Source organism: Pezoporus occidentalis, unplaced genomic scaffold, assembly GCF_034315485.1.
Source record: "Pezoporus occidentalis ecotype Australia unplaced genomic scaffold, CSIRO_AGI_Poc_V1 ctg12, whole genome shotgun sequence".
NCBI classification, from domain to species: Eukaryota; Metazoa; Chordata; class Aves; order Psittaciformes; family Psittacidae; genus Pezoporus; species Pezoporus occidentalis.
In genome coordinates this window covers 6104056-6128312 of record NW_026912994.1, presented here as the reverse complement: position 1 = coordinate 6128312, position 24257 = coordinate 6104056, and the positions used below count along the sequence as shown (strand labels likewise).

Here is a 24257-nt window from a genome sequence, read left to right as displayed (position 1 = left end):
CAACCAGTCAGTGTTATCCAACTGAGCTATCCAACCAGTCAGTGTTATCCAACTGACTGGTAATACAGCAGAGGGGTGATAATTCCAACAGTTGTTTTTTCTTTCTTATAGTAAAGGTAGCAAGGACGAACAACTGTGAGGTGTGAGAGTAACACTCCTGTTTTACAGCAGTGTTTTGAATAGGTGGTACAGCAACATTTCTCCTTAAGGAGGCTGCTAGTTTTAGAGCTGTTACGCTACTATAGAAGAATGAGGAGCTGGTAAGACTTCAAATAGGTGAACAGAAGAAAATAAAGTGCCCAAATGGCAAACATCTGCCTTTCTGCCTATCTTTGCTTGTCTGTACTTGAAATCCTGATAGCTGGGCTCACAGAGTAGTATTTGACTAAGCTGCTAAAAAACTACAAACAAGTATTCCTCACAGGACTCCTTTTGAGACACCAATTATTGTCCCAAATCACAAATATTGGAGCTACAGCAAAGAAATCAAAATCACTGAGCTAGCTGAATCAGCGTCTGAGCTGGGACCAGTGTCTTGGCTTTTCAAACTCCTTTTTGGCTCCCCAGTCACCTAGGACTGTAGAGAATAAAACATGAAGGAATACCTGCAACAACATGCAGTTTCACTGATCGTTTCCAAAACAATCGTGCCCCACAGCCCATGAATAAACAAAACCAATCCCCAAAGCAGGCCCCCACAGCCCGAACCCATGACCAAACCCCGGAACAAAGCAAAGATTTATTTTTTTTTTCCCGTGTAACACACCGGCGTTCAATCTGGGCACCGAGTACCTGCCCAGCTGACAGCCGAGCGCTGCGCCGTGCCCCCGCGGCCCTTCATCAGAGGGGAGACGTTGGCAGCGGTGCAGGCGGGTGATGCACAACGATACGGCTGCGGACCGCCCAGGGGTAGGAAATAACACCCCCGCGCCGGGGCGCCCGAGCTCGCACCTGTGCCCGGCCCGCCCCGCCGGCAGCGCTGGACCCGGCCCTCGCCCTGCCGAGCGCCTGCCCCAGCGGCGGGGGGCGCGCAGCCGGCTCGGCCCGGCCCGCCTCAGGAAGTGCCGGTAGGGAGGCGGCGGGGGCCGGGCCGGGCCGGGTTGGGCTGTCAGCGCGGCAAGGGGCAGCGGCAGCGGCGGGCGGGGAGCGGAGCAGGTCGGAACAATAGCGGGTGGAGGGGAGGGGGCTGGCGGCGGCTAGGCTCGGCACCGGCACCCCGCCCCAGGCCGTGCCGCCCAGCGCAGCCCAGGGTCAGCGCAGCCCAGCCCCGGGGCAGCCGCCCCGCAGGCACCGCGGAAGGGATGATCCTGGCGGCGCTCTGTTGGGCTCGCTGCTAAACGCGCCTCCATCCCTCCCTCTCCTCCCTCCCTCTTTTTCTCTCTCTCGGCTTTCCTCCTCCCTAACTCACTGGATATTGCCAGCCGCCGGGCTCGCCGCTACCTCTCCCCCAGCCATGAATCCCGCCGAAGGAGCGGCAGAAGAAGGCGCTGTCCCCGACTCCGAGGTGGATGCTTTCTTCCGAACAGGTAGGGTAGCCGCAGGGGAAGGGGTCGGGGCAGCGCCGGGCCCTACCTCCACCGTGGGATGCGGGGCTTGCGGCGGCGCGAGCACTGCCGGCAGTGGAGCTGCGAGAAGGGGAGAGGAGAAGGGCATGGCATGGAGGGGTCCCCAGCCCGCCTCCTTGCTTTGTCCGCAGCAGACCCTCGGCTCGTCCGTGCCCCGCTCCCCCTCCCGCCTCCGGGAGGATGCTACCGCGGGGTTACGCGCCCGCCGCCGACCTACTCGGGAGGGGAGTCGCCCCGGGCATGCACAAAAGCCTCGCGGGGATGCTCGGGGAAAGCAGCTGCGTTGCCGCTCCCGCGGGAGGCTGCACCGGCTGGGCCCTGCCTGGCCCCCTCCCCGGCGGCGGCGGTGGCCGCCCGGGTACCGGCCGATATTTGGAAGCGCAGCCGGCGAAGCGCTGGGCGCTATTGCTGCCGCTCTCGGGTGGGTAGCAAGGGCAGAGGCATTCGAGGCACCGGTTGCCTGCAGCCCTGCTGCCGGCTGGGGACGCTGACCTCTCGGGGACGGGCTAGCGGAGTGTTTCAGGGCTGCATGAGGAGAGCTCTGTGTTTCGCTCTCCCGTTTCAGAGGATGCTGAAGTGGAGCAGAAGTGTAGCTGGGCTACAGCAGAGTGTGGTGGGGGGCCTTCGCTAATGATACAGTGGTTAATTAAATTCTGTGGGCAGTGGATACGTGCTGGGGTCCTCACTGCACCACCTGTTTGTGGTGTTTGTGTGGGAACCCCCAGTTCTGAAACGTGGCTTTGCACCGTATCAGCATCTCAACTGAAGCAACTCGTGGTCTGTGTTGTGTCCGTGTGTCGTCGTTGTCTCTTCTCCCTCTCCTCCCCCAACAAGATCTTGAGGAAGTATTATAGGTTTCTTGGTAGATTTTTAATTTAAAAATGTAAAGGATTAAATGTTTATTTCATAAGGGGATTGACCCTTTTAGGCTAGGCTGACACTTATTGCCACAGCTGCTTGTCAACACTTTGCTTTTCAGCTGTTTTCCTCCTTCTACCTGCTCATTAGCTACACACAGTGCTTTGAGCCCCAGCTGCAAGAAACCAATTATGTAATCACCAAAACTTTAAAGAAGTAAAATCCTGAAGGCCTGCAGCAGCTCCCTGCTATGGTAGACTGCACCCCACTTATGTGAAAACCCTTTGATCTAGAGGATAACTATAATAAGGTCTGGCTGTGCATATCTTGTGATCCACAAGCCATTAAGCCATAGGATATTTGCTTGTTGATAGCCTACCTGGTAACAAGCTATTTTCCAAACTCTCAACAATGACAGATGTGTTTAAAAACTAGAAAAAAACCCCAAACAAAAACCAAACAAAACCACAAAAAAAAACAACAATCCCAAAACCCAAGGAAAAATAGTAACTCACCAATTTTCCTTTTAAAAGGAACCAGTTAATTAATGTTCTCTCCATTTTTCTCTTTCTCCCTCTCTCCCCTCCTTCATCCAAAGCTGAATCATTTCTCTGTGACACTGCCTCCTCAACATAAGCATGTTCGCAGAATTGGATTTGGACAGTCAAGTCTGTCTAGCTTATATGAAAAAAGTATTCCTAAATGAGGCAAAAAGCATAGGAACCATGTGACTGGACATTTCTCCCAGTCTGCCTCCTTCACCTGAAATATCACCTGTAGGTCCATGAATATATTTGTCACCTAGAGAGCTCTGGAAGTCTTTTAAAATCTCTGCATGTGGAGGAAACAAACTCACAGGAACCTTGGCTTGAAGGAGGTGCCTAGGCCATGTCCTGCCAGTGAAGCATAGGCCATCACTGAAGGTTGTCTCATCTACCTTAAGCTTCATGGAAGGAGATGTCAAAATTCTTCTTTCTGTGCCGTTATGGAGCATCCTGTGTCTGAAAAGATGACATGAAGAAAAACCCCAACCTAACCCTATTAGTAATTAATTTTGGTTGTCAGCTGTCACACTGGCCAGGCAACATCACTGGGAAATGGGGAAAAGCTTGAGAGCAGGCATGACTCACATGAAATTGCACTGCTGGTTTCCTGCTTGTTTGTGCACTGTTCACTTCTGGGGTGTGTACTGCTGATGTGCCTGACTGAAGTTGGTTTTAACGGGTGGCAGAGAGAACTGCTGGTGTGGGACACTGGGAAACAACTGCAGGTAGAACACAACTGACCGTTCCACTTCTGTTTTCGGCTGTCAATGGTAATCTTGCCTGAGTAAGGACTGTGAGATAGGGTCTGATTTATAAATAGCTGCAGAGGCCTGCATTGACTTAGCATCATTTTCCCCTTGATGTTAGCTTTTTTTTACTATTCTTTCTGTCCTGACTTGTATTCTGAATTTGTAAAGCATAACCATTGTGGCTTAAAAGCCCTCATATATTCACATCAAATAAAAAATGAATCTATCTGGTTTATTAGCTGCTCCAATAGCACAATTGTACACTAAAATGCCTAAACTCTTCCCAAATTCACAGCTACTACATGGAAAAACATGAACTTGTTATTCTTGGGGAAAAAAAAAAAAAAGAAATTGAACAACTAGTATCTTCCTCTGAGGCTTTTAGCACCTGGCTGGGCTTTGCACTGTGCTGGGAGGATGCCTAGGCTGCTCCCTGGTATCAGCAGAAGAGCCTGATGCTGTGAATGGCGCCATGTGCAGTGTTTCCCCCAGCAGCACCCAAACACTTAGGGGTAGTAGTCCCTTATCAGCCATGACAACTGAGATAGTAGCTCTCTGAGCTGGATCTGGAAAGTTAAACTGAAGGAATTAACACAAGGTAATAAAGGAGGCTCTGTTCTGGTGCTTACTGTGATGAAAACTAGGAATGACTTTTTTAAAAAGGCTGGATTTAACACCTGTGTGCTCGATGCTGGCAGTCAGTCAAACCTCCCTGGAGACAGGCAGGGCTGGGACTATTCTGATTTTCACGATCAGATATATGCAGGGAGTAATTCAGTCTTTTAGAGAATCACTCCCATGCAAGTGGGCTAAAAATTAACAGGCAGAAGGACCTTAAGGGCAGAAATGACTATTGCAGTCCCCAGCTCTGATTTCTGGGATAACAGTGGCTGCTGAATTGAGGCAGTAATTTCTGCACGATGTCTATCACTTCTGTTTGAACTTATATTTGAGTAAGAAACCAAATATATGCCTAGGTATGCCTTATTAAGTTTCTAACATTTATTTTGGTGACAGATAAAATATGAGCAAGTTCTCTGGAACTCTCAGTCTATATTAAATGTGTACTGAGACTTTTATATTGCATGGAATTGAATCCAACTACTTGTTGTTTCAAATATAAAGTAAGTCACTTTATAAAGCATACAAATGACAGATACCCTTTGGATACAGAAAAGCTTTTCCTTCATGCCTAACCTGCAGGAACTTCTGCAGTGTGTTTTCGAGGCAGAAGCGAAACATACAAGGAAGTCCTTTACAAAAAAATATTTATAGAGGTCAGTGAGAACAATTTAGCAAACTACCAATTACTGGCAAGGGTAATCATCAATAAGAAATATCCACTAGAAAGCACAGTTTTATTTTCCAATTTATTTTTCTGGCACTTAAGTTAACATTGATTATATCTGATACGAAAATGCTGACTTTGTCATCAATACTTCCTGTGAGTTGAAAATTGATATTGTTCCATCTCCTTTGACTGTGATGAATTATTCCGTTTGCTTTCTGCTTTCCACTAGCTGGTTATACTTCCAGTGTTCATTTGTGCATGAGTGACTGGCAGTTCCGCTATTAAATAACTTTACAATGACTGGCAGTGGCCAGGCTGTTTGATCAATAGATATGCTTGAAATGATGTCTGCAGAGAAGTGCTCCTTGAGGTTGATGGAATCAAGTGTCTTCTAAAGCACATAAATTGATTCAGTTGAGTTGTTACTGGGGAGGAGGTGTTCGCATGACTCCTGGCTTCCTTACCTTGAGGCTTTATAATTTATAAGGCCTGGTCTAGTAATATGTCCTGTTGTAGGAGACTGTTGTAGAAAAGACTGTCAGGTTGTGCCTACCAATTGGAAAGCTCCTGTGTTCTTTAAGGTGATGCTGCTAATTAAAACCTGTACTGCTCTCTGGAGCCTTTGACCTCTGGCCCTGTCAGGAATATGAGTCCTGTTCCTTTCTTTACTTACTGTCTAATATAGGTTTTTTTCATATGATTGATGTTGGGAGAAGGACAGTTATGTCACGACATGTGGCGACCCAGCTCGTCCCAAGCCTCTGTCATTGGGTGCCCATTGCGTAGGGAAGGCTGCATGGCTCTGCCCTGCTGTTATCCCATCACTGCCTCCTCCCCAGGACTCTTGGAGGAAGCTTTGCTAGTCTGGAAATTGACATGTAGACGCGGCAAAGCACATAGGTGATTGAGAGGTCTTGGTAGGTATGTGACTAAAGGGAAGGATCGCTTTCTGTCTTTTCCTGGAAGGAAGCAATTTTAATTGGTGATTTATGTTTAGAAAGGCATTTCTTTCCTGTACCTCTTCCTTCCTCCACACTCAGAAGTACATACAGGGCAACGGAGGTGACATCTGATAGTCATCTACAGTGTCTTTCTTCTGGATGAGATTGCATTGTGTTATAGACCAGTAGGAAGACATTTATTCTATTTGATATTAATTCAATTTATATTGAGCAGAATTACTTCCAGAGGAAGCGGCCCTTCACACCTAGCTTATGTTTAGAGCTTGTACATACTGAAGTTCACAATCCTTGATGTCCAAGACAGGGTGCAATCAGGTATAATATGTATAAGCTTATAGCACAGACATTAGTAAACTGTACATGCAATACAGTAAGCTTTATATGGCACCTACAGAAGTCATTGGGGGGAAACTCGGAAAGAAGAAGTGTGTTATCCCAAAGTCATCAAGGAGGAGTCCTGTATAACACTCTTAGTACCTGTGTAGACCATTTTGCATGTGGCCTTTAGGTGGCTGTGTGTGTCTTGAGATAATGAGCTGTATGGATACAAGAGAGCATCCGACTTGGCTAGGCAAATATAACTATTGCTGTTTCCTACCACCTGCCTCCAATAGTGTAATTTATCAAGTCCCATAATAATAGCCTGCTGGGAAAAAAAAAATAGGGTTTAAAAATGGGAGCAACTTTGATAGGTTTGGTGGGGGTTTCTTTTTGTTTTTTATTTTCAAGCACACCCTCGTGTTAAGAGCCCACTAGGGAGTCTTCTGGCTGGACAGGTGCTCTGGGCCTCTTGAAGGTTGGGGCATGAAGTATTCTGTTGTTTCAGCTGCTGTGACCTTATGGTCCCTAGGAAGGTTGATTATGGATGTATAGCAACTTTACTGCTCCATGGCGACATGTACCATACAGTACCCAGTGGTATTTTAAGTACTTCATAGTTATATCAAAGAAAATACTTATGGGGATTTAGGCCTTATAAACCCATAGCGCTGTGCATTTTATGGCTGGAACTTAGAGTAAGCCATGAAAAAACTTAGAGGTATTTGTGCTTTTGTTTGATTTGGACTGGTGTCCTGCTTTTACTATTTCTTTGGATAAACAACTCCTGTTTTACAGCCTTGCATGGCACATGCACCCTGTGTTTAACAGAAAGAACTTTGCCACTTGAGGTATTTTGCCTAGTGAGTCTAGCAAGGATAAGAACAAGTATTACAGTATATGTGTTGCAAAAGAAAGCTGGATCCAAAAAAGAAGTCAAATATGATTGGATAGAGAATCCTGAAGCGTGGAGTGCTGTAAAAGAAAAGTCACAATATTTTGCATTTTTTTCAATCAGTTCTGGGACAGATTGTGTTACTGTCATGCAGATCCAGAGCACTTTGGAGGAATTGTCTGGGAGTTTTCATGGATATAACTAAAAATAGACCTTGGCCCAGGCACTGCAATGGCAATCATAAATCTAGTCACCTGAGTGATACGAGGACTGCAGTGTGTTGAAATGGGATTTACAGCGTTTTGTGCTAAGAATAGAGTAATATTTCAGCAAAATATTTAAGTTTTCATGTTGTAATTCATATTTGGTTCAGAATGAGTCCACTATTTGAATCTATGGCAGATTTTATTGTAAGTTGTTGTGAAAGTTGTTACTTATGGGGTTACTGTGGAATAACATCAGTTTCAGTTGCCTTTTATTTACTTTAGTTTGAACTATTCAGTGAAGATTCAAAGTGGTATATTAAAATTATGTGTGTTCAGTGCTGGAGTGTAAAACATTTATTGAAGTTTAAGTAATTCCTGTATCCTAATCAAGAGCTTAGGAGATAATTCTGTTTTGACTTTAAACTATAAATATTCTTTTTATTTCTTTTTTGCTCATTTTTTATTAACTAGTGCCTAGAACAAATTGTGGTTTATCAGGGTTCTTTCTCTCTTATCAACACGTGTGGCTTTGTTATTAAAATCTAGGGTTGTTTTCTGTTTCTTCTAAATTACACAGTATAATGACTGGGAACATTCAGGTACATAGGCCTAATTTGTCACATTCCCACTTCAAGGCAACAAATTGCCTTTAAAACTAAAAACAAAATTCCTTTTTTTTTTTTGTAACCTTAATTGCATGAACCAGCATTTCAGCTTCACTGATGAAACAAAACTACCATAATTAGGCAGACTGTAGTTTTTAGCGTAAGGTCACATCATGCCTTGCTGAGAATAATAAGAGGAAATGGTCCTCAATTTAACATCCTGGTGACTGGCAGACCAGCTGCTGTGGTCATTTCTTGTAGTGAAGTGGCCTTGGGAAAAAGTGTGTGTCGTTTGTGAGAGAAATTAAATTTACCTTGTTGCATAATTGGTATCCATATAGACTTCGTGGAGTTGACAGGCTTTTTTGAACTGTTTCGGTATGTGTGTGTGGAGTAAGCTCTGCTGAAGTGGCAGAAGACATGCCTTACCTTTAAGTAACAACAAAAAATGGTTACAAGGAAAGATTTGACTCCTGGGGATTGTGAGCCTTTCTTTGCAAGGTGAGTGCTTGGTAAAGCACAGTAAAGGCATAGGTCAGGCATGCTGCAACACAGCCAGGTTATCAACAGTGGTAGTTGGCCCAGGTTGGTTAATTACCTGAAATTAGATTATATATAGTGAAAAGAGCTTTATATAGGCTCCCTGGTAATACTGGCACTGCTGGCGTGGTTCCTGACTCCTGGAGTGTACCCTCATGCTCCCTCTGTTTTAATGGCAACTGGCAGCCTACATTGGGAGCAGCATCGTCAGCTGTAAACAATAGTGTCTGATTCTTGTTTGTCAGCTGGGACAATAGCCCTGCTGATGGGCTGTGGTGGAGGAGAGGGGGCTTCCTTTGTATGGCAGTGCAGGCATGGCAGATGGCTAATTGGACATGATAAACCATGAGGGCAATGGGGGAGAAAAAGATCTGCAGGGATTATCAGCTTCTATCCCCCATGTTAGGGGGTGGGAAAAAAAAAAGTACTTTAAAGATGTTGTCAACTTTAGTTCTTTGCCATGAATATATTATTTAATAACAAAGAGGGGGGATACCCTGACTAAATACTTTCCTTAGCTGATGTGAAGTCCATTTTATTAGCTGATAGCAATTCACATTACTGTATGGGAAGGTAGGTGAATGCATGGCCCCCAGAGATGCTGGCATAGCACTTAGAAAATTAGCAGTGCATCTTTTTCATCAGTCTTGTAAGTGAATGTCAAACTGTTGTGCCGAACAGCATTCAAGCTGAAAACAAAGAGCTTTGGAGCAGTGATTTTTCAGGAGTGGAAAGTTACACTCTGCCATAGTTTGTTTTGTTACAGATAGACATTCACAGGTGTTGGAGCACTAAAAAGCTAAGCTGATTGACAAAGAATTTATTTATTTAAATGTATTTTATTAGACTTAATAGAGTATACATTATGAAGCTGAAACCTGAGGCCCTTGTACAAACTCTTGCTTATTTAAAACAGGTTAGTGAAAAATGGAATGAGAGCTTCAAGTTTAGGACCACAAAAGTAATCAGAGGGATGGAATGAACACCTTTCCTATGGGGAAAGGCTGAGAGACTTGGGGTTGTTCAGCCTGAAAAAGAGAAGGCTGTGGGGAAAACTTTCAGTACTTAAAGGGGGATTATAGGAAAGTTCGGTAGGGTCTGTAGCAATAGGACAAATGGTTTTAAACTAAAAGAGGTTAGATTCAGCTAAAGACAAGGAAGAAGCTTTTTACAGTGAGGGTGCTGAAATGCTGGAACAGGTTGCCCAGAGAGGTGGTGGATGCCTCATCACAGGAAGCATTCAAGGTCAGGGTGGATGGGGCTCTGAGAACTTCTTCTATTTGAAGATGTCCCTGCATGGGGTTGAAAGGTCCTTTTCAACCCAAATAATTACATGATTCTAAGGTATGTGTCAATCCTAGGTAGTTTTCAGTATGAGATGTGCAGGCTTAGCTGGGGGATTTGGTGATTGCAGGATGTGGGCCTAAGGCTGTGCAGCTGCTGGTAGCAGCAGGCAGAAGTTTGTTCCATTGGATGCATTTTAATCCCAACCCTGTCCCCCCATTTGTGAAATTGAGTACGCAATTTTTGTTCATCATCCCTCTGTCCACAGAGGACGTATAAGGAGTAAGCTGAAAGGGGGTTACGTATTAGTGGCTGCTGCAGTGATTCTGCAGTCATCACTAGCTTTAATTCCCTGTTCTGTAAAATAGTACCACGTGCCTAGAATACTTTGCTATTTTAGTGTGTCTCATAATAATAATGTTATGGCATATAACAGATACGTTTAAATTGTAGTAAAAATAAATCTGCAAGAGGTTAAAAATAATAGCTAGAAAGAAATATGCAGTACTCTGTAGAAGCAGATTTACTTTCTGTGGAAATGTCTGGACTGTGTTTGACTTCCACTGTTTACTACTGTCTTTTCCCATGGGACAAGTTTAGTGGAAACTCCAGCTGAAAAGTTTCAGCAGATTGCCTTTGGTTTCAGCAGGCCCTTCAAGTGCTGTACCTGTCATTCTGTGTAGCTTTTAAAGCTATAGGTGCAGGAGACCATTCCAGGGACTGTGAGGAGATGCAGTATAACTTCCAGCAGGGCTATGCCCCTATAGGGCCTGCAATATTCTCTTTATGTTACAGTGGTTCTCTACCAGAGCTTATTATTTTTGCATTACTGTCTCAGTCATGGATTAGTTCCTTCTGAAGCAGACGCTGCATGAACACTGAACAGAAAGATGATTCTCTGCCATCAGGTGCTTATGATAACAACCATCAAGTGGATTATGAATTCACTTAACCAAAGGCTTGTTTTCTCCTTTGGTTTGACTGTCCTGAAGGACAAGGCAGAGGAGTTAGAGAGTCTAGCACTGGGTGTGGAGCAGAGGGTATGGCTGAGAATAAGGTACAAGCAGAAGAATAGGGAAGAAATGAGAAAATTGTAGGGAAACTTAAAAAAAACACCCATGGAACAAAGCTATCTAGCAGAGCACTTTAGCGCTGGAGGGCAGTTGGCTGAGAAAGGGATTGCAGCCTGCATGCCTGCATCCTTTGTGGAAGGGAAATGGGTGATGCCAGAAGCCAAATGAAATGGGAAGGTCAGAAGGCAAATGAAGTCACAGAAACAAGACAAAGAGGTTTGATTAGAGTTGGGATGGAAACCCAAAGGTAGGTTTTCTGACATATGAGAGAAAAAAATTGGCAGACTTTGTCTGGGTACATAGTGAAAGGAGGGAAGAGCCAAAGACTATGCACGTACCGTGCTCAGAATGGGGAAGGCAGCCATAGGAAGTACTGCAAAGCACAGGAAAAATAGCAAGATTTCCTCTTCTATAGGAGATGCTCCTCATCATCCAAGACCATTATTATCACACTGCAGTCTTTTAATGGTGACTGTACCAAATACCTGTCTTGCTTTCATACTGTGGAGAGAAGGCATTTCTCTACGAAATGAAGACACAGAGCTAAAACTGCTGGGTGTTCTGCTTTACATTTAATGCCTCTTGTTCACAGAAATATGTCGTGAAGAGCCAGCCTCCTTGCATTTGACTGCCACTGTGTTCGCAGCAATTTAACTTCCCTTGCTCTGCTTTTCTGTACTAAGGGAAAGAGTTCAGGAGTGGTGCTAATAGAGTATGTCTGAAGCATTCAGATAAATTGAGTCTGAAGGTGCAAGTCAGGCCTACCAGGTAGATAGTAATGATCTTGTGAGCTTCAAGGACTTACATCTACAGTGTGTGAATCTCCTGTTAGCAGCTTCCTCCTGTTCAGCTCAATTCTGCTCAAAAGTTAGCTGGAGTGTTAAATAGGTCAGCTATCTATTACAGATCCCTGTTAGTCTGTAATCTGTTTGCTGCTTCAGGTTATTTATCAAATTCCTAATGAGATGGTCTTGAACTCTTTGAGGCCAGGAGAAAGTTGTTAACACCGCATTGGCTTAAAACACCTCTGCTGATAAAACCGAACTCATCTGACCTTGTTGGTTAGATGAGTTCAGATCAATTAAAACTGATCTGTATTGTCATGGGAATTTGTAAAAATGACATGTCCCAGAATGTAAGCCCTTATCATGGGGAAAGATTTATTTATTTCTTATTTAAAGAGCTGCTTGTCTTCATCGAGTTGTGCGACAAGCTGTAACTGGCAGCTTGGGCCTGTTTGCTGTGAGAGAGCTTGATTGCAGTGCTTGATCCAGCTTCAGCTGTCATGATGTTTGTGCTTAGGAGCCTTAGGATGCTTATGTGCAATAGCTCAAAATCAATAGCTGTTAGGTTTTTACTTGGGTAGTCAAAGGACAGGTTTCTACAACATCCACCTCTGAAGTCAAGCAGTGCTCAAGATGTGCAGGATGAATGCTAGTTGCTTTGCCTGGCTCAGCCATCGTCATCCTCAGTGTGCAGTAGTAATGGAGATAATAGTAATTAGAAATAATACACAGAATTAGTACAGCATTTCAGAACACTTATATAGTCACAGTCTTTGTGTAGAATAGGGAAGTCTCATCAAACCCATCTATAAGAAAAAGGGGATAATCAGGCACAAAGCTGTAGTAAGTGGTTTTATTGAGGTTTTATGGACCTTGTGCATGTGTATCTCAAAAACCTGTGTCACGGTGGAGGAGCAAACCCTGGCAAAGTGCTGCATGGCTTTACCTTTTGTCAGCAGGGCATGGGCCAGGAAAAGCACACCAATCCTTTTTTTACTGTAGGATCGTCAAAAGTCACAGCTGAGGTGACAGGTGAAATCAGAGAGATGTGCAAACACTTGGCTCTTCTTAAACCACTTGGTAGGTGTGCCTATATATGGATGCAGGTGACCTACTTCAGACAGGTTGTATGCCTTGGCCTTAGTCCTGGAAATGGGATTAACACACCTTGCCTATGTCCACACCAACCAGTCAAACGGTTTTAAGATTTTATTACACTGACCCTATTTTTAAATATACGTAGGTCAGAGCCACATCTGGTATGAAAAATGGCCCAATGCCGGTGACAGCAGAGGAGCTACAGTAATTTACACAGGCAGAAATTTTGGCCTCTGTTCAGCTGACGGACTTGTGTGGGGATGTGGCCAAAGAGGACTGGTAGCAGAATAAAAGATACTTCTAATTTAATGTGTTAAGACACCCAGATAATTTTGCTCGTCACTGTGGTACCTGAATGCTGACAAAATGAGGCACTTGGGCTCTGAGTCTGTTATGCTCGCTATTTGGTCTGGTCCCCCGTGCCTTTTTGTAATGAGTGTGCTGCTGTGAAAGTTATATCTATTAAACATTAAATGTAAGAGAGATTTAATGACATGCTATTAAAAAGTTCCACCTACCTAAAAATGCTTTGCTTTGCTGCCCAGGTTTGCTAATATATTCCATATTTCACAGAGAACTCCTCATGAAAAGAATGTTGTCAGGAGCCATTTACAGCTCTGATCCTGCTTTTGTTGTCTTTTGTAAGTGCCAGATTCCCTTTCACTGCAAAGCCAACCACTGCCACAAAGTTTGTGCTGTGGATGTCTCCCGTGGGCACGTTAGTTACTTGGGGCATGAGAAGAAACCTCCTGACTGGTTCCATACAGCAGATTTTAACAGAGCTATAACTGTAGTATATGATTTCCTTTTCTTGGTTTCATTTTTTCCTTAAACTTTTTCCTCTTGGAAATATATCTAGCAACTGTAAAACCTGTGTGTCACTACTTCAAATTCATCTGTTTGCTTAATGTGTCTTTGTCCAGGGTAGAATAAATACCCATGGCCTTCTGAAGAGCACTGAATTGATTGCACATACCGCCTCTATTGACCAGTAACATTCCCCATGTATCCTGTAAATGAGAGAACTGCAGAGAGTTGTAATTAAGTGCTTCTCCAAAGAGTAATACTCACACTGAAATGAAATAGAAAGTCTGTTGCATCTACCTGTGTGAATATATAGACAAAGGAAAGTTTCCTCTTTGGAAGCTGTCTTTGTGTTTCTTGTCTTTAAAGACAGAAGCTGTGGGAGGTATATCACAGGCAGTGGTCAGTGGTCTGTAGACTGCAGAGACTGGTATGGGAACCCTCTCCCCCTGTAAATGCCTATGGTGGGTTGACCTTGGCTGGACATGAGGTACCCACCAGGATGCTCTATTGCTCCCCTCCTCAGCAGGTTTGAGGAGAGAGGCTGGAGGGAGGCAGAAAATAAGACAGAAAAAACCCTTGTTGGTCAAGATAAAGGCAGTTTAATAAAGTAAAAGCAAAGGTCATGTACAGAAGAAAGGAAAACAAAGGATTTTATTCTCTACTTCCCATCAGCAGGGGATGTCCAGCCACTTCCCGTGAAGCAGGGCTTCAGTTTGTGTAGGTGTTGCTTTGGAAGACAAATGTCATAAATAATGAATGCCTCCCCTTCCTCCTCCTTTCTCTTAGCTTTTATTGCTGAGCAGATGCCACATGGTATGAGATATCCCTTTGGTCAGTTTGGGTCAGCTGTCCCGGCTGTGTCTCCTACCAGGATCTTGCCCACCCCCAGCCTACTGGTGAGGGGGAATGTTGGAGAAACAGACTTGATGCTGTGCAAGTACAGCTCACCAGTAGCCAAGCACTGATGTGTTATCACCACCTTTCTAGCCTGTTGTGTTATCACCACCTAATGCAAAGCACAGCACTATGAGGGCTGCTGTAGGGTAAATTAGCTCCATCTCAGCCAGACCCAATACAATGTCACTGCTCCTTCATTGCTCCCCAGTCCAGTGCACAGCCTTTTTTTGCTGGCTACAGCTTCCGAGCAATGGCTTCCTTTGGCACATGTATACCTGTAAGATTTAAGGAGGAGCAAACCTGCTCCCGGCTCTGTTATCCACATGGCCCCAATCCAAACAGGCCTCTGTCATGTTGAACTGAGCAAGGGAGTTCTGTGGGGGGAGTCTGTGACTCCTTTTCCTCTTGTTCTGCTCCAGGGGTGTGCAGTGACCTCTGTCTGCATGCCAAAGACCTGAATGTCAAATGGGTAAGACAGATAATTTATGCAAGTTAAAGTGAAAATCTTGAAATGAGTAGGTGGGTGCGGAAGGCAGACTTCAGGGTGCCTAACAGGCATGCAAAATGCATGGACAAACAAATCAGGACTATGCTCCCATCTCCCCCTTTTTTTTCCTTTATTGTTTTTTTCTTTATCTGACATGTAGCTACATTAACAGCTGCAGCTAATGACTTCTGAAGGGATCTCCTCTCCTGGCTCACTCTTTGCTCTTTCAATCTATGTACGTATTTTCTTGAAGAGCTGTTCCAGGAACTGAACTAAAACCTCCCTAGTCATTACTTCTCCTTTTGGTGTGTGGACACCCTGCAAACTGTAGCTGGAGCAGCAGCCTGAAGCAGTTCAGAGGAAGCCAACTATAGCAATCTATTTTTAAAAGGTTATTTTAATGAATTGGATGTTATGACCTGATTTGAACTGGTCTTGGGCACCCATGTTTTGCATTGGTGCAGCCTGAGCTCACAGGAGTGTCACCATTCACTGTTTTGCCATTGCGATCTTAGTCTGTATCAGACAGCAACATGTTATTCTCTCCATCCTCAATCCTTCTTGTCCAGTGTGTTGATAGTGGAGAGCTGCGGGTCTTTTGCTGGGCAAAAGAAAGCTATGCTGCTCATACTGCAGTTTCTTGAGTGTCCTGTTTCCCTTCAAGTGGTGAGAGTCTGGATTTGGAGCTCTCGTCTTCTGTGAAACACTATTACACATGTATTTTGACTATCTGTAAAAAGTTATGTTAAAATTCTCCATAACCAGTGACTTTAAGCAGGAGTTGGCATAAGTTTCATCCTTAGCTTTGCTGCAGAGTTACAGATATAGGTGCAATGAAAGACCTTAAAACACTGGAGTTAAAAATACCCACACCTCTTGGCTACAGTAAAATAAACTTGAACAACCTTGATCTAGAAAGCCACAGGCTATTGCAGTATCAGTCCCCAATGTCTTGTCTGGACACATCCTTGAACAGTTCCTGTTAACATCAGTGGGACAGAAGCTTTACAGTGGGACTTTGGCAATCACTGGCCTGGGCTTGTACCTCCTCATAGGAGGCATTCAGCATGTAAAAGTGAATATAAATCTTCTATTCAATCTCTTGAAACTGTTTCAATATTTCTATTGTGTAATTCTGCACAATGTTTCTGTTGTGCTGAATTAACTGGAGTTTATTCTCCCTCCAGAAACAAATGGGAAAGCTGTAATAGATGGCTTTGAATTATGTACTGATGCTCTAGAAGGCTGTCTTGAGTGTCACACTTTTACACATGGATAAATAAATGAATGCATTAGTTTGGAAGCTTAGAAATTGCCATGGAGGTGTCCATCATACTGTAGTCCTGCTGGGACTTTGCAGATAAATGGGATTTTTAGATAGAAAGCTTCCATGCATGAGTAGGTGCTGATGGCTCTGTTGTTGGCACCCATCCATTTGAGCCTCTAAATATTAAAACTGCACCTTTTTTTTTGAAGTTAAGACTTGAGCACCATGGTTTTGAAGCTATTGGTGCAACTAAGGAGCCCCCTGAGCAATTTCTGGAAAAGAAGGCTGCATTCCTAATGTCCTGGCCAGATTCCTCCTGGGATAGTTGTATTCTCCTCTTGCTTTTCTGCGTTTCTACTCTGAGGGTATGCTTTGCAGTGTTGGTGTGCATGAACAGTTGCTGAATTTGATTCTATCAGTTGCTGCATTTTAGTGTTGAAAGGTAATTTGTATCTGTGACTCTTCCATAGGGCTTCAGGGTAAAGGTCCTGTTATTCTTAGCACCTCCACTGTCTTTGCATAACCTCTCTTGCTGTAGGCAAGGTAAAACTGTAAACAGAGTCCCTGGCAGCTGTGTCAGGAACAGCACGTGCAGACACCACGTCCAGACACCCCATCCTTCCCGGCTGCTACCAAAGCCGTCCGGGAACACACGGGCTTCCCCTGCGTCACACCCCAGCCTGCGTGCCTGAAGTAAACCATCTTGTATCTTCAGCTCTTCCTGTCTGGCTGCATGTGGGTCCAGCACATCACAGCTCATTGTTTAAGATGGCAAAGTGTGTTGCAGTCCTGCAGCATGAGAAGGGATGTAAAATGTGAAGTGATGTTATTGTTAAAGAAATTTATAAGCTGTTAAAGACCATGTGCTGGTCAGGCAGAGCTTTCCTGTTTCTGCTGCTTGATAAGAGGCTTGTTGAGCCAGCACCTGTTGTATGCACAGAAGGGGAAAGGCAGGTTCTGATTGTCTCCAGTGTCTGAGATCAATGGGTGCTTTTTCTGGTGCTGTCTGGAGCCAAGTTCCCAACATCCTGTCCCTCTGCTGCTTTTTGGTGTGTAACGTTCATATAGTGTCAAATGCAGAAGCTGAATTGCAAGCTTTTCTGACAGGAGCTCTTGAGCTTCTGCATCCATAATTTACCTGAGGCTCCCATAGGTAAAGCCTGGCATGCTTTATCTCAGACAGCTCAAATAAGATTTCTAATGGCTTACTCTGCTGGTGTTCGTGCATTTAGGTGCATCTGGAAACTTTCATTCCAAAGTTGTAGGTATCCCCAAGTTATATTTACAGGTGGCAATGTTGCAATGTTGCTGCCTCGGCAGCAAGGCTGTATGATACAGGAATAAGTGTTGCATCCCCATATGATGAAGCAGTTATGCCTTTTTGGGTAGGAGCAATAATTTGGATACAGAAATCTTATGTGCTAATATGGTAACTTTTACTGGGCTTTTAATTTTATGCCTCTTATCTTTTCTGCTCTGTGTCAGACCAGAAGGTTCCTTAGTTATTTCTGTTCATCTTAAATACCAATTATCCCCTGGAGTGAAAACTGATCCAGGGCAGAGCAAGAATTTGGTGGTGTGGTTTGGTTGTTTTTTTTTTGCATTGGAGTAATCCTACGAGGGAAGGTTGCTGCTGTGAAAAGCAAAGCCCTTAGTCTTGTTCTGTGCACCTCTTGTTCATCATTATAGCTTCTCATGTAGGACTGTGAGCAGCCCACATCATTACCAGCTTTTGCTGCTGCTGGAGCCTGCAGTGAGTCCATAGTCCTGTGTTTACCATCACAGTGTCTTCCCATACAGTGTGATTCTACAAATCTAATATCGTGCTTTCTCTGCAGGAACAAGAGCAAGAGGAAGATAGGCTGCAAATAGCAGTATTAGCACAAGTAAGCAGATATCCCATTTTTTGACAGTGCTGGACAAACAGCAAGCAGATTTTCACCTTGTAGTGTCAAGGTTTTAGGTATGTTTAGCAGACAGTGTACAATTCTGGAGATGCAGGTCCTGCTGCTGTGGCCTAATGGATGATGTTAAGCAATTAGCGTTGCTTTGTACCTCAGTTTCCCTCTAAGAATTGGGTTATTGGCTACAGATGAAAAGACCTATAAAATAATAACACTTAAAACAGTTCATGTAACAGTTACTAACACGGAATGCTGTCATCATCTCCACTTTATAAATGTGAGGATCTGAGGCAGAAAATGGTTTGCCAAAAGCTATTGATGTAGTTGGGGCAAGAGTCCTCATTAGACCTCTGGAGCTGGCGGCTGCTTGACCAGCCTGCAAGCTTCATGCTGCTCATCACCATCCTGCCCCTGGCTTTGAGTACCACAGCACTGGTTAAATGCAGAGGACTTTGGTGTGGGGAACCGATTTAGGCTCATTCCTTTCACTGTTCCTGTTGAGTGAATTGGAAAAGTAATAAATAAAATGTTTTTTATCTAGGAAAGAGGTTTTAGAGCCCTCGGTTATTAACAAGCATACGTTAATAGTACAAAGTATATGGGACAGCATTGTCCTAATTAGTTTTCTGTTGAAATTAACAGCCCTTGTGTTCAATAGGAACAGATTTAGGCCAACACAGTGTCTTTGAAAAATTCGCAGGACTTTTTGTCCTGTGGTTTTGAGTGTGAGCTGAAGCTTCAACATCATGGAACCTCCTCTGACCAGAGCCTTACTCTTCATTTAAAATGTTCTCCCTCTTTAAAAGCCAGCTTCTTAGTGTAATTTGAATCCATCTTATTTTAGGGTATATATTTAGTATCCAGCTGATTCTTTCCTCCTAAAGTTCTTGGATAGCAAGCCCATTAAGGAATCTCAGGGTTGCCAAACCAGTTTAAGACATTTGGAACTTCAATTAGCTGCTGAACTCTTAAAACGTAATTTGGTAATGAAAGCAGTGAATGCATTCTGCAGTGTTTAAGGATTGCTTACAGAGATAAAATGGTTTTGGCTACATATGAGATAAATACTTTTATGCTGAAGCATATGTGCAACCAGTTTTTCTACTTTTTTTTTTTTTTTTAAATGCATCTGAAGAGTCTTAATTCTTCAGATTCATTCAGATCTCCCCCAGAATTCTGGTTACTAGATCCCGTGTTCTTAAATGAAGATGACTAGTTAGGTTTTGCACCTAAGGAACATCTTTCATCGCTGGATCTTGATGTATTTTACTAAACCAGATATGTTCAGTCTAACCAAACTTCTGTGAAACAAGAAAATACCATTTCCCACTTTACAGCTATGTTAGTCTGCAGGAGGACCTGATCTGGCTCTCATGTTAGGCTGGTAGCAGAGATTGCTCGAATGAGATATGGTATGGCATGTCTAGGTAAGAAACTTGGGGGGCAGATTCTTGGAGTATTGCTATTTTTGACACTGACTTGAATGTGATCTTGGACACGGATCTGATGCCTCTTTGCAGGTGAAAAAAAGAAGGGTGGAAAAAACTGTTTCCCTCTCCCTCTGAATTGCAGATCATGTTTGCATGGGTCCCTTGGTGAGCTCTGCTCATGGCTGGGAAGCCAAGCAAGGGCTCTGGTGTGCAAGACAGTGGCTAGCGTAGGGGGAGAGAAAGAGCTGAACTATGCAGGTAACAGATGTCATACTGCTTATGGGAGAGAAGCTTCTCAGCTCTTCCAGTGTGATTCTATTTTAAAATTAATCTTGCTTGAGTTGGGTTGGCTAAAACAAATACAAACTTAACTCCAGTTCAGGAGGTGACTGAAGCCATGCCCTGTACTGTGAGGTGTATATATCTCTGTGTGTGGCTATGTAGTATTAAGAAGCCAATCCTAGTCACCCTAAAATAAAGAATTTAGTTGAAAATGAAAACCATTAGTACCACCATTGTTTGGTTGTTGTTTTTTTTTTTTAATTGCAGTAATGGAATATTTCAGTAATCTGAAGCTGAGTGGTGTTTCCTATTAATCATACCCTAACATTTTACATGCCATAGTTTGTCTATGACACTGAATGAAACTTCATATGCCATTTTTTTTCTGAACAGTATCTGCAGCTGTGGCCAGATGTGCTGTTTGGCTTGCAGCTGAGCTGGGTTCAAAGGCTTTAACCTGAGCCAGGCTCAGAGTGGTGGGGCACTGTCCCCAGTGCTGCAGGACTGATATCTGCAGGCATAGCTGCACGTGCAGTCCTTCTCTAACCCAAATCAGTCAATATTATCTGGGTTAAAGAAAACCCTTCAAGCTTTTAAATAGTAAGCCAACCTGGATCATTTTGACACAACCGGGTTAGGGAGTGACTGTGTACAGATATAGCGACAGATTGGAGAGGGTGGTAACCCAGCTCTGCAGCAGCCGAGCTGTGGGTTGGACCACAGGCTGAGTAGTGCTAATTGTGGTGATGAGTTCACTAAGCTGCCCAACTTTTGCTTGCTCTATACAATAGCTTTGTTTTATAGAAAGTAATGAAATAGTTTAAGGGCTAGGCTAGAGATGCAGCTGGTGATTTCCAAGTTTGACCTCTGATTATCTGTTTATAGTCTGATGCCTTCTATAGTAGATGTACATTCCTGTCCAGAGGCCTGGTAGTGGCTGTTTTTTTCCCCCTTACAGGAAACTGAGAACAACTTCAACGTTGCTTTGCTTTAAACTGCACTTGCTTTCATGGGCTGTAAGGAAGCTGCTACCCTGGCAATATTTTCTGGATAACAGCAGTGATTTTCAGATGTTTATGCACATGACTGACACACGTGTAGTGTTGACATGAAAGGTGCTCTGTGGGTTTTCGCAGCCTTTTAACATGCTGATGAGGGGCAGATATAGCAAGACTTTCTGCAAAAACTGAGTGGAAACATTCAAGATTTTAGTTCACAGAAGATGGTATAAAAATCCATGTAATGTTTTCTTGGGCAAGTTTGTAAGTATGCGTGTTTGACACTGGACTTGACAGTGATCTCATTGATTTCTCTGTGCTGAAACTCGGTTACCCTGGTTCAGCATTAGTGTGCGTGAGAGCAGTTAGGCCTGCTGAAAGGATGGATACTCTTTCTTTTCCCTTGGGGAACCTGTTAGAAGTGGTTGTGCAAGTCATGTCTACATGCTATGACCTGTCTGCACAAAAAGCCATGATTGTGCCACTTGCCAGCAGATATTTCCAAGATATCCTCAGCTACAAAAGAGCATCTTCTCACCCCATCTCCCCTCCTCAAGAGATATGATCCTCTTACTCCAATAGCATACACACTGGATGCTGTAATTCAGCACCTCAAAATGTTCTTGCCAACATGGGACCTGTTTCAGTTTCTGGTGGAGGCAGTGGTAATATATATTTTGGTGTATATGCTCATTCAGAATAGTTGAGCATCCATATGGAGGAAGCCCTGCTGCGGTGAGGTGTATGTTGCGTGGTCATGAGGCAAGGTGCCTGGGCCATTGGACAGTGTGCCCCCTGAACACTGGGGCCCATCTCATTGCCTTCAGGAGTCCCATCTAGTGCATGTTGCAGGTGTGTTGATGATGACATGTAACAGCTTCATGCCTTCTAGCCTTCAAACTGATGACAACCAAAGAGAAATGACTTTCCCTTGTTGGTGTTTATTTCCAAATACATCACAGTGCAACTCAGTGATTCTTCTGGCTGTCTGAGGTGAAGACTTGACCTCTCCTTCTTTCAGTTCTCTTGACATTTACTTGTAATGAACAGACCAAGATGTTGGATTATGTTTTTCTGGGTCATCGAATGCATTATATGTTTGTCCTTCACAGAAGGAATACAGTATCTTTCATCTCAGCCCATCAGCTTCTTTTCGTTGGTTTTAATTTTGTTGTAGTCATTTACACCCAGTCATTTTGTCAGTAAGCATTACTCTCATGTGGGGAGCAATGCATTGATTCCCATATGCACTCCCTTATGCGCACACTCACACAGGGCTGTAACACCAGGCAACAGCCACAAGTCCAACTCAGAGGGCTGACTCTGCTGCTGGAGAATCTGTGGGGTTATTTACACATGTGGGGCCAGGATGCAGAATCCTATGGCAGTACTCAGACACCAGTGGGGCTGAGCAGTCCCAGAGCAGAATCTGGCCTCAGCTGGTTGCATTTGTCAAATTTACAATTTCTCCTGTGTTACAAGCGTGTGCTTCCAGTCCAGGTCCTCCTGCTTGCTGAGCTATATGCAGAGACAAGTCTATACTAAGCCTAGAGGCTGTCCTCAACATTTTGGAAACTTCTGTGGATGAATGGTTTATCTGCATTTCTGGAGATGAGCATGATTGACACAAAACCACAGGAAAAGCTGCATCCCAGATGGCTTTGGTATGGTTTCATTGTGTTTTCTGTGAATACTTGGCATTTATAGTGCTGTCTGGTCTCCTTCAAATCATATACCTGCCTGGAGGCCAGTACTCTCTGAGCTTGTGGCTTGAGCTGGAATTGCTACCTTTAACCTTAAACACCACTTTTCTGCAACAACTGTCTCTTATTTGTAGAATTTCAGTCCAATTTCATGGTATTCAGGCCGTTCACTTACCATTTCTCATGCTTTTTTCATGCTATCTCTGCATCCCAGTAGTGCGATGGTCCCCACATCATGTCATCTTGAAAATTTTGGTGGTAGCAGTAAAAATGTCCATGTTTATTGATAGTTCTAGGAGAAACCTCTTGAGCTTTCAAATGAAAACAGGTAATTTGATATATTTGGACAAAAGCATAATAACTGAAAAAATTTGTTTGAAAACTTCCCAGAAAAATAGAATAGAAATTGTTAGTTTGTGAGCAGTTTACATTTTCCAACAAAAATATATTTCAGAGTGAAAAGAAAGTTTTTCTGGAAACTCCTTTTTCAGCCCTGTTCTTCCAACTAGTTGATCGGCATCTCCTAAAAAAACATTCTTCTTGTGTCACCAGTAATCACCAGGCTTTCATATTTATGTTCAAAATGAGACTGTGAATTAATAAAACACTAAAAAACAAAGAAGCAACCAAGCCTGTAACCTGCATGTGCTAGGAGTAAATGTCAGTAAATGGACCTCTCAGCAATGTTCGTGCCATAGTGATTGATGGGTGCTCTGGTGGAGTGGCCTCTTCTCTCTCTCTCTCTCTGTCTTGTCTGCATGTTAATGCCTCCACTCATTGAATAATGATGCACTTTAGTACAGATTTGTCTTATTTTTGTTTCTGATTGCTGGCAGAGCTGGGTCATGTCTGTGTTTCTCTGAAGCACCCAGTGTGCTTCTGGTCAGTTGGAATAATTCAGCAGGAAGAATTTTATCTGGAGATGAATATGGCCCTGCCTTATGGGAACACCAACCAGTGACGCTAGTTGCCATGTTGTATTTCAGTGAATCTCCAGATTCGGTACTTGGGGTAGATGAGGTCCGTATCTCAGAGCACATGATTGCATGGATGAGTGTGGGTATGCCTGGCATTTTGGCATGGTTTCAGTGTCATGAAGGTGTAGGTTAGAGGGTATGAGGAGCACACAATGGGCTGTTGGTGTGCTTCTTGTGGGAGTTTCCCGAGACAGCTCTCGGGGAGCACCATGTAGACAGCAAACACACAGAGCTATGTCTGTGTTGTACTTGTGTCTGTTTTTGAGTGAACTTCTGAGTACTGATGTGAGTGCAACCGGTGGAGTTGAACGTGATTCCCTTGTAGATATGCTGGCTGAGTTATGCCTTACATGTTGTATGCACTTGGGTCTTACGCTTTATGTATCGGCATCTCAAGCTCATGTGACCATTCAGAAGCAAAAGTTTCTCCCTACGGACATGATTCCTTGTGGAAAGATGTTCATAATGTCTTCAAAAGAACCCAGAGCTTTTCCTTGACACAGCGATGCCCCAGATGACTACTAATTCACTTACCTGTGGGATGAGGGAAGATGGTTTCCCTGATGCAATGTGTCTCCAGTTTGTCTTTCTTGATCTGACTGTTTTTAATAGAGTTCTTGATGGTAGGGCCAGCTCAGCATGTTATTAAATTTACAAGCCCTTGGTAACATCGTTAGTAAGAATAGTATTTTAAAAGGTAGGAGCAGTTTGCAGCTCCTGGGTTAGGTGTA

General features: G+C 43.8%; 1 protein-coding gene across 14 annotated transcripts in view; it reads left to right on the top strand.

The window, feature by feature from the left end:
* Positions 1–1050: 1050 nt before the first annotated feature.
* KALRN (kalirin RhoGEF kinase) overlaps positions 1051–24257 on the top strand; it is a 520424-nt gene continuing 497217 nt past the window's right edge. For 6 of the 14 annotated variants that reach the window (XM_062607043.1, XM_062607044.1, XM_062607046.1 and 3 more), the window contains exon 1: positions 1192–1526. In XM_062607043.1, coding sequence (XP_062463027.1) covers positions 1454–1526 — 73 coding nt within the window. In that variant the 5' untranslated portion in view covers positions 1192–1453. Of the gene's footprint in view, positions 1068–1180; positions 1527–24257 lie in introns of those variants that run through there. The other 8 variants (XM_062607050.1, XM_062607049.1, XM_062607051.1 and 5 more) reach the window with 5 other exon arrangements.